Source organism: Euphorbia lathyris, chromosome 2 (genome assembly GCF_963576675.1).
Source record: "Euphorbia lathyris chromosome 2, ddEupLath1.1, whole genome shotgun sequence".
In the NCBI taxonomy this organism is placed as follows: Eukaryota; Viridiplantae; Streptophyta; class Magnoliopsida; order Malpighiales; family Euphorbiaceae; genus Euphorbia; species Euphorbia lathyris.
Genome location: NC_088911.1, coordinates 119,809,934 through 119,820,980, shown reverse-complemented (window position 1 = coordinate 119,820,980; position 11,047 = coordinate 119,809,934). Strand labels below are relative to the sequence as shown.

Here is an 11,047-nt window from a genome sequence, read left to right as displayed (position 1 = left end):
TTGCATAAAATGTTCAGTTAGTCCCTTGAACTTGCATAAAATATAATCAATTGATCACTCAGTTGCAAAAAAAAGTAAGTTAAATACGGAATATATATTGCACGAGTCTTAAAAAAAGTAAAACGACCGAAATCGGAATATACGATGCTTAGAATAGAGAAGACAAGTTGTATAGTTGAGCAAGCAATAACTTCATTTTTAATCTATTTTTGAATTATTTAATAACATTCTAAGATGCGTGGAATACATCTTCCGCATTTAACTTACCTTTTTGCGACCGACTGATCAATTAATTACATTTTACGCAAGTTCGGGGGCTAACTGAATATTTTATGCAAGTTCAAGGAGCTGTCAAGACACTTTAAAAGTTCAGGGGGCAATCAAGCTTTTTAGACAAGTTCAGGGGGCAAATGATGTATTAAGCCAAAAGCAAAGTCAAATAAGACAATCCAACATTTTAAATATATTTTATTTTTTTGACATCATTTATCTTTTTATCTTTTACTTGTTTGTTTTTTTTTTCTTTTTGGTAGAAACTGGAAAGGAAAAAACAACCAAGAACAACTAACCTGGGATTAGCCTAGGAAAGCTAACCCCAATACAATCCTCTAAAAGGAGATAAGAGAGAAAGATAGGGGGATCAAAAATGGTAGTAACACCTAACATCTCCTCATGGTCAGCCGCCGCCAGGCGATCCGCAACACGGTTCTGCTCTCTACTTGTTTGTAATTATATATATATATATATATATATATATATATATATATATATATATATATATAATTTTAAATTAATTATATATATTTATTATTTATTATGTCATCATATTCGACCAATCTGAGTCATTTAGTTGAACTAAGTAATCCATGACCCAATTACAAATTTGGTTTGATGTTCTGGTGTGGTTCGAACAACATTGATAAATATAACTTAAAGTTGACTCTCTTCTTAAATTTGAATGAACTAATTTGATAGTTGTTTGATTAATATATTGAATATTTTAAACAAATTTATCGATAAACTGAAACACTTTTATATATTCCTGTAGGTTGTTTATAGTCGTGTTAGTAACACAATTATGTATTTGATTAGCTAATATGCCAGAGTTAGTAGTTGAGGTTTTGGCTGATTTATTTGTAACTGTGCTAATAACATAACAAATATTTTAGACATAATTTATTTTTGGAGGGTCTAATGTAAATCATGTGATAGTTAAATAACGATTAAACAAGTTTGTTCAAATTTATTATTATTTAGGATTAAAATTGATTTTATTTGGAAACATTAGATTGTATCATTTCATACATTATCCGTAAATTTGAACTTCACTAAAAATGATAGTAGCCAATATGGACTTTATGCATTAAACTAGGGTTATAAATAGGGTGGGGGTGGGGAGTATGACTACTCCCGCCATCGTCATCCCCATCTAGATGGGGAATTCCCATTGATGAAATAAGAAAAACATGTGTCCTCGTCCCTATCCCCGTGAGGATTTGAATCCCTATCTAGATCCACATTTTCCTTTACACAAACTCTAAATAGCATTTTCTTTAGTGTGGTTTAAAATTTTATAAACATAATCTATAAAATATTATTATATTAGTATATTTTATCTAAAAGAATGCATCAAATATAATTAATAAGTAATACATCAAATATATATATGGGTGAGATCCAGTGTGACAATAGGTTAGGGTGTGACAATAAGCTTATTGTGTGACATAACAAAACTACGTAGTTTTGATGATAATTAAAAAGGACAATGTGATAAATTTGTAAATAAAATGAAAGAGAAGATAGAGAAAATTGTTTTATTTCTTTTCTTTAAAATACATTTTCCCAACATCTCTAACATCGTTTTCCGAAAATTTTTATACTATTAGACTCGTCTAAATTAGACGGTCATTTTAAGATCCCTGAAGCTCAAGTAAAAAAAATTCCGGTGAACGGAATCCGGGTGGACGTTTTCCGGCGAGAAAAAAAGTGCCCAGAAAATTCTCAACAAAATCCAAAAAATGTTAAACATTATTCTAAGAAACTTTAATTCTTGGGTCGAAGCGTGATTTCTTACGGTTTAGTCCCAATAAAACTTTTTCCTTAATTTTATCCATTTTATATGCTTCAATAATTTGTTGGGTCAAAACTGTAAGGAATCTTTCTTTGAGCCAAGAATTAAAGTTTCTGGATACGTTTTTTTGTCCTACTTACATTGTTCCAAATCAGTGTACTATTTGTTCCAACATAATACTTATATTTTTTGATTAAAGATTGGTTAGCGATAAAAATTTTCGAAAAACGAGGTTAGAAATATCGGGAAAATGTATTTTAAAGACAAGAAATAAAACATTTTTCTGTTGGAACAACATAATACTTATATTGTTCCAACAGAAAAATGTTTTATTTCTTGTCTTTAAAATACATTTTCCCGACATTTCTAACCTCGTTTTTCGAAAAATTTTATACTATTAGACTCGTCTAAATTAGACGGTCATTTTAAGATCCCTCAAGTAAAAAAAATTCCGGTGAACGGAATCCGGGTGGACGTTTTCTGGCGAGAAAAATAATTCCTATAAAATTCTCAAAAAATTCCAAACAATGTAAAACATTATTCTAAGAAACTTTAATTCTTGGGCCGAAGTGGGATTTCTTACGGTTTTGATCCAATAAATTGTTGAAGGATGTAAAATGGATAAAATTAAGGAAAACGTTTTATTGGGACTAAACCGTAAGAAATCCTACTTCAACTCAAGAATTAAAGTTTCTCCAAATAATGTTTTACATTTTCTGGAATTGTTTGAGAATTTTCAGGGCATTTCGGAGTTTTTTATCGGAAAACGCTCATCTAACCGCCGGATTCCGTTGATTTGGGACTAAACCGTAAAGAATCTCATTTTCAATCAAGAATTAAAGTTTCTCAGAATAATGTTTTACATTTTCTGGAATTTTTTAGATATTTTTTTCTCACAAAAAAACAGATCGCCGAATTCCATTCACCGAAATTTTTTTTACCCGAGCTTCTGGGATCTTAAAATGACCGTCTAATTAAGACGAGTCCAACGGTATAAATTTTTTTGAAAAACAAGGTTCGAAAAGTTGGAAAAATGCATTTTAAAGAAAAGAAATAAAACAATTATTTCTTTCCTTTTATTTACAAATTTGTCACATTCCTCTGGTTAATTACAAAATTGGTCATTGTCACACAATAAGACTTGTCACATCATAAGAGATGTGTCACACCTGATCTCTCTTCTATATATATATATATAGAAATTTATATATAAAAGTAAAAATTTAAAAATTATATAAATTGTCCATGTCCCATCCCCACATCTGGGGATTTTTTTTATCTCCATCCCCACCAAACGAAGAAAGTAAATAGAGATTCCATTTTCCATTGAATCGAATCCTCTTGCTGGGCTGGGGATTCTTGTCGAATTGCAACCCTATATTAAACTATAGGCAGAAAGCAATTTAAGATCTTCAATTTTTTTTTTTTTTTGATGTATTAAGCTTTTATTTTATTTTTACATATTCTGTTAATTTAATTTTGGTAACATTAAACTCTTGCTTGTCAAATTAGTAAATTATAAATATCTAAAAAAATCGTTATCCATTTCATCTATCTTTGAAATTATATTTTCATACAGTTTGAAATAAGGTTTTTATAGTTTCACTATAGTTAAATTATATATATCAAAAACTGTTTTTGGACTATTAAAAATAAAAATATTGAACACAGTTGAATTGAATAATATTTTGTTAACCGAATTTTATATTTAAAGTTAACTGTTATAATTATCGGAAGTTTGATGTGATTGAAAATAAGAGATTAAAAGTTTAATGTATTTAACTAAAAAGACGAAAAATAAGGGGCTCAAGATGTTTTTTTTTTTTTTTTGTTGCCTAAACTATATTAGACATAAATAAATAGCTATGTGATTATAATTGGGAAAGGATGCCTTAAGTGTGATTATATAAATTTGAAATATTTAGTTTAATAGAATTCTTTCCAAATTAGAATTGTTCAGTGAATATGCGATTTATAAAGGGAGTGGGGCGGCGATACTATACAACTAAAAGCCATTCAATCTCATGGCGATGAACGGCGGCAGCAATGTGATAAAAGTCAGTTACATCCCGGACGACATTATTGCCGATATACTGTTAAAGCTGCCTTCAAAATCTGTATTGCGATTCAAAAAAGCCTGCAAGATATGGTACACTTTAATCTCTGATCCTGCATTCATTAATCTTCACTCTAAACGAGCTCCTCAAAGCCCTAAAATCCTCTACTCTACAAGTAGTTCTGAGTTATTTCAATTATTAGACTACGAAAGTTCATCGTTTGATGATTGTTGTTTATCCGGTACTATCAATTTTCCAGAGGAAATAGATAGATATACAACAATTGTAGGTTCCAGCTGTGGATTAGTATGTCTAGCCACTAGTTATTGTGGAAACAGCTTTTCTATATGGAATCCATTGACTAGAGAGTATAGAAAAATACCAAATTTGGGTACGAAAAGCTGTAGATGTTACTTTCATGGGTTAGGTTACGATTCCATCCATAATGATTTTAAATTAGTTATATCGATGGATAGAATCAGATACAACATCTTTTCTCTGAAAGCAAATGCATGGAAAACAATTACATGCCCTATTCCTTTTGAAGATTACGATCCTGATGCAAGTACGGATCCCATTCCGTATTGGAATACCCTTGCGGTCGTTTTAAATGGGATATTCCATTGGCTTGTGGTACCAGCAAACACTGGTAACAATGATCTTAAAATTGAAATTGTAGCTTTTGATGTAGGCAAAGAGACGTTTAAGAAGCTTCAATTACCACCGAAGAATTTCGGTAGCCTATTAGAGCACAAAGGATGTCTTTGTATTTCCTTTACAAATTTTAGACCATTAGATGATAAGGAGATATGGATGATGAAGGAATATGGTGGTAATTGGATTCATTTGCTTACAATTAAGAATTCGCCGATATTTTGTTACGAATTGCCTGTTTTATGTATTTCTACGAGGAGTGAAGTCGTATTTCACACCGATGAAAAGTTTAGCAGGTGTGGGAGAGAACAAGAGGACAAGTGGGACAAGTTGGAAGAAGACATTTATAAATACACATGTTTATATAGACCAGTTTTGTACGCTGAGACCTTGATATCACCCTATACTGCTGAAGATGGGCTACAACATAAAATGAAAGAGAGGAAAAAGCTTAGAGATCGATATATTTTATTTGGTTATCTTTTAATTTCTTCTTTTGTTTATTTATGTTTTAAGATTTCATTATAAATTTACCTGGACTTAATGCTCGTGTTTGGTGTTGTTCGAGAGAGAGAGAGAGAGAATAAGAAAGCAAACCGATATTTCAAATGCAAAGGACCTATATATTTGATTCAATTCTCGGGTATTAGATACTTTGTTATGACTAAGAAAGCTTGACATTTGATACAATAGAATTCTTTTCTCACTCAACTTTACTTTGGATTTATCCTTTAGAAAAAAATATTATTCTGCAGATTTTTTTTTTTTTTTTTTTTTTTGATATATCAGTGTTTGGTTATTCTGCTGCTGTGTTTTTCCTCTTTTCATATTGATTGCTTTGTTAAAGAAGAGGTGTTGAAATTTAAATCAAGGGCTTTATTTAATAAGCTATACAATTAGTTGATTTTCACTTGCAAATTACATTAGTCAATAATTTAGGCTCTTTGAAAGGGGATATTATTCCTATAAGATTTTCACTTGTAGGAAATTACACCTCCCTTTGATGGATGATGGGAATTTTTTTTTAACATTTGGTCTAAAACTTGAAAAGTAAAAAAGTTTGTGGGTGAAAGATAGATTATGAGGAGTTTGGGTGGAATGCATAACATTACTCCTTAAACTAATTAGGAACAAGATCATCAAATACAATGTGTATTATCTGATAAAAAAAAAAAAACTGAATTACCAAACTAAATCGATTTAATTCAGTTTCTCATTTCAATTTTTTTTAGTATTCTGGTTCGGAATCAGTCATGGTATTCGGGCACGATTTTCAACCTACGAACTTAATTTGTATCTTAGAATCCTTGTAAAATTTAGACAACCTTTATTGGACTTGTATTCAAATTGAAAGAAAAACTAATACAGAAATCTAAAACAAAGATATACAGATTATATATATAGAATCCTGCTCTCAAATACAAGGAGAGTGAAGCCCGATTTTATGTACAAATCCCGAATATTAGAGAAGAAACTGAATATGTATATATCCACAACTCACCGAGACCCAATATCCGTTGTTGAAATAGTAGTGAATGCATTGACTTGAAAGTCGGAAATTGCCAATCTTGGCATGTCTTGTGAGAGTTTTGCCCTGCAAAGTTCCAAGCAAAGAGATGTGTTCCCAAATAAAAAAAAAAAAAAAGTTAATAAATTCTGAGTGGGAGTTTTTGTCATAAAAAGGACGAATATTAGAAATATTTACCAATGAAACAGTGGAAATGAAAGTCACAAAAAGATGTTATCAGAGAGTAGAGCAACACCCACAACACCAACCAGGCACAGCACTGAAATAACATCTGCAATCCCAATTGACGATTTCGACGACAAGTACATCCTATGTGAATTGCTGTCCCCTCTAAAACCCCGCACAATCATTGCCTGCAACTCACCAAACACCGATTACTGCTACCACAATATATCAATACTTACTACTTCAGCTTCGCTAGGATTGTTCCTTTCCCGGAAGCCACTTTCATTAGTTTTAAGCATCAGCATAAGGTGGGAAACAAGAGTTTGTATGGAAACTAATACTTCATTGTTCTACATAAATATTTCATTAATCCCCTGACTTTCACGGTTTTACATTCTCATTCCTACTACTTATTGTCAAACATTCACTAGAAGCCAAGCCAGCATCAAATTGTCCAGAAAAATAGTAGAAAATTTACCAATTGGAAGAAGCAATACATTTTGAAATCAGGCAATTATGGAAACAGGAAGGGGAGGAAAGATAAACAAGGAGAAGATAGGTGCTAATTATGAACCTGAGATATCTGCTCTGCATGCTTAAAGATATTCTTGAAGATCCGTTTTATGTAAGAAGCAAAAACTGCCAAAAAGAAACAAAACTATGAACATCACCAACACTGATAACATAATTTCATAAATTTGGAAAATAAATATTTCTTTCACTACTCTAAAGTACTCGCATAATCCCGATACTCATTCTTGAATAAAGTGACCCATCAAGAATAGTAATCATTTTTTAAATAACAAGCAATTCACAGCTAAAAATTGGAACTCAAGCTGCCTTTCCATGAAAGCATGAATCTGACTTGAACAACAAATTTATCTCAGTTTATCAAGATTAGTAATCACATGTTGTTCATCCTATAACCGGTAATAGCTAGAGCTGCAATTGGTGGGGTGGAGATGCAATTGCGATCTAAAGCTAGATCATGTATGGAAAATGTTGGATCCACTAAACCAACATATTCAAAAGGTAAAGGATCACAAGATGATGCCAACTTTAGTAAAGGTACTAGAAAACAGAAAAACAAGGACAATAATGCAAGAAATAACAAAAAGATTTACTAACAGGTGAACAGAACACGTATTTGAAAATTGAATTCGACAATGATTCAAAACAATAAAAGCATCACAATGAACATAATACAGGCAAAACTTATAAGAAGCAATTATGCTAATAAAAATTATGTTAGAAGCATGCACTTACTATCAACTGTCTCCATGACTGTTAACTGCTGCCAATTAATTCTACGAGACACAATCCCTAGAGCAACATTGCGGACCTGAGAACAAAGTATATATGTATTTTCTTAAGGTAGAATTAACAATGAAAATAGTTCTTCAACACATCATCATCATAAACATAGATATATAAGTGGCCATCTTCAATTATATTTGGAGAGTAATTAATATTATACTGATAATTGTCTTACCTCATCAAACACTAGAGTAATGAACCTCAAAGAAAGTAAGAGAGTAAGAATAATTTCAGCTACTGGTACACCGAGATATCCCAAAGGAAGCATAAACCATCGTAATGCAAAAGCCAATTGTTCTGGAGTTGTAGTTGCTAGGCAGATGCTTGCACTTTGAAAAATCTAAGAATAAAAAGATCAACACAAATCAAAGTGACAACAAGATTATATGTTTACCAAAATGCTTATAAATGAGTACATAAGAAACAGAACTTGAAAAACAATTTAGGGTGGAGTTCAGCAATTTAAGCTTAAACTGCACTCAAACCCATTAAACAAAACTATATAAAGGCTGTCAATGAATTACGCCCCGTAGACATGCACCAGATTCATAAGCACTTATTTAAAATGTACACTACATAATGGAGAGAAAAAAAGGACCTATGAACATTAAAAGAAGCTTACAGTAAATGTTAAGCAAGCAGCTGTGCTTGCTACTGATAAACCCTTTCTTGTGAACTGTAATGGTCCTAGCTTCATGATTAAATATGAATAACCGCTCAATGACACAGGAAGATTAGGCAAGCCCATCATTGCCGGTGGTGGAGTTCGTGACTGGACAAGGGAAGGTGCACCATCTGAACCCAATCCCAACATTATGAATAGTATTCCAGAAAGCAGTGATACTCTCCCCAATTGATCCTACAAAAGAAGAAATTTCAAGAATGAGTACCTCTATGATAATATGTTGTATATTATTCTTAAAAGGTACAAGGTTCGCACTCAGAGTTTATTTAATTTCTCTCTTTGTTTCCTTGGCACTATATATATTTTGTATAAGCTTAATCTAACAGAAACAATTGACAAGCAGTAATAGTAAGACTGAGAAATGTTTCAAAGTATGGCGTGTTCTTTGTATATAGAAAGTGTAGGGGCCTGTTTGGTTCAGCTCATGTTATTTACAGTTTGTTGTTGCTTGTAGACATTATCGATTTTCCAAATAGCTATTAGTAGCTGGTTCTCAATCCTAACTAAACACTTTTACTCAACTGTTTGGAGTAAAGAAATGCAAAAAGTAGCTACAAAAAGGATAACCAAACAGGCACTAAGTCCAGTATTTACCATCCAAACTTGCCTTGGGAGAACCCATATTGACAGAAGACCAAGGTACGCTACCAATCCAAAGCGCATCACCAAATGTGACCGTGCTGGTAAAACCACTAAGACCAACAGCCATACCTGCATAACCAAATCCAAATGAATCAATTTGCAGAAGCAGATATGTTCTCAAAATAGAAGCAAACAGGGTTACAAGAAGTGACATTTACTTGAGCTTATTTCAATTATATCATAGTACATATCAAGTAATTAAGATGAACTACTCATCAACATACATGCAGAGGCTAGTAACTCTGAGTTGCCTTCTACAGCCAAAACATGTTTGTTAATATAATCATTAATTAAGTCCAATACTAAATTACTCAAGTAATGAATGATAAAAAATTGCTCATGACACTCTTTAACATCAAACGGAAATGTCCACAACTTGGGCAAAACCCCATGAACTAAATAAACATATGAAATTACAAACTGAAGTTTCTAAAAAGAAAATGCCCAAATTGAAAGTACCAATTTGATTCTGGGGTCAACAGAGTGCAAAAAAGTGGTGGGCGAAGATATGAACTGGCCAATGGGACTGGAGGTAACACCGGCAATCAATCTAAAAATCTTGTCAGCCGAAAAACCAGCAGTCGGCAACCGATTTATCCAGTTCGGAGGATCACCAGTAGCGTCCGGTGAAGCTGAAGCTCTAGTTTTAAAGCTTATGGGCTTCAAATTTGTTGGGGTTTTAAGAAGGGGAACACAGGGAGGTTTAACCTGAGTAAAATTTGGGGGAAGTAAGGTCTTGAAATGAGAGTATCCGAATTTGGCGGAGAAGGATGGGGAAATTGTCGTTATGATTTGCATTGTGCGTGGATTTCATTGGAGGAGGTGTTTGGCATTGGAAGAGTACAGAAAAATCTTGAACGACAATGTCGTTTCAGATGGATAAAGTGTCTAAAATGAAAGGAAATGTGAAATTTATTGAAGTGGTTAATTTTTTTTTGATAAATATTTTTTTTTTTGAAACAACCAACAACTTTTATTAACTTAAATCAGAAGATAACACATCAATAATAAACGGTGGTGGACAGGCTCACTCACCACAAACAGAACTAGAAGTAACAGCTTTAGCTAGGCTATGGGCTGCTAAATTCGCTGATCGTTTAATAAAAGAGATCGAACAGAATCTCGCAACAAATCACAACACTCACGTATCACATCAGATAAATAAGATAATTGACTTTTTTGGAGCTGAATAGCCCGTACCACCATCAGGCAGTCGGACTGAACTTCAACATGGCTTAAGTTATAATTCTTGATCCATGATAGCGCTTCGCGGATTGCCATTGCCTCAGCCAAAGGTGGATCCGTTATCTCAGCAAGGTAACCCATGCTTCCCGCAAAGCATCGCCCCTGATAGTCGCGTAAAAGGAAACCAAAAGAGCAGAAATTATTTAACTCATTTACCCATGCATCGACGTTACAGATGTAGCAGCCTGCAACCGGTTTCTTCCATTTACACAAAGCACTCGTGTATTGATTTTGTTGATCAGGGTGATGTCTTTGCGCTGCCTCCCAAGCCGTCAGTTCAGTAGTGGCGGTTTGAAATATTTCCTCAGGCGTTCGAATTTTATCATTCCAAACTTTTTCGTTTCGTGCCCTCCATAGTTGCCAACAGATTATCGCAATAAGGTTACAATCCATCGTCACATCACCAAGGATATTTGTAAACCAATGGATAAAATTCGTGATTAGATCCAACAGATTGTCTTTGAACAATAATTTCCATACCTGAGCAGCTCGAGGACACCCTATGAACACGTGAAACTCGTTTTCCCCGAAAGCTCCGCACACCGGACAGCAGTTAGGTAGCGAGCTATGACGAATTGCAAGATTATTCAAAGTTAGCAGACAGTTGGTAAAAATTCGCCATAAACAGTTCTTGACTTTCAGGGCAACCTTCAAATTCCATATCAGCTTCCAATTTATTCCGT

General features: G+C 33.2%; 1 protein-coding gene across 2 annotated transcripts; it reads right to left on the bottom strand.

Annotated features, from left to right (window-relative positions):
- Nucleotides 1-6,142: 6,142 nt before the first annotated feature.
- LOC136219706 (protein ABCI12, chloroplastic-like) lies at nt 6,143-9,982 on the bottom strand. Of its 2 annotated transcripts, none has more exons than XM_066007197.1 (8): nt 9,579-9,982; nt 9,072-9,188; nt 8,415-8,651; nt 7,968-8,132; nt 7,742-7,817; nt 7,050-7,114; nt 6,488-6,663; nt 6,143-6,376 (listed from the first exon to the last, which is right to left on the bottom strand). In XM_066007197.1, the coding sequence occupies exons 1-7, from the start codon at nt 9,915-9,917 to the stop codon at nt 6,511-6,513; spliced, it is 1,152 nt and encodes a 383-aa protein (XP_065863269.1). In that variant the 5' UTR covers nt 9,918-9,982; the 3' UTR covers nt 6,143-6,376; nt 6,488-6,510. The 2 variants fall into 2 exon arrangements, with proteins under 2 accessions (XP_065863269.1, XP_065863270.1); XM_066007198.1 differs by having other exon boundaries at nt 9,085-9,188; nt 9,579-9,717.
- Nucleotides 9,983-11,047: the final 1,065 nt, after the last annotated feature.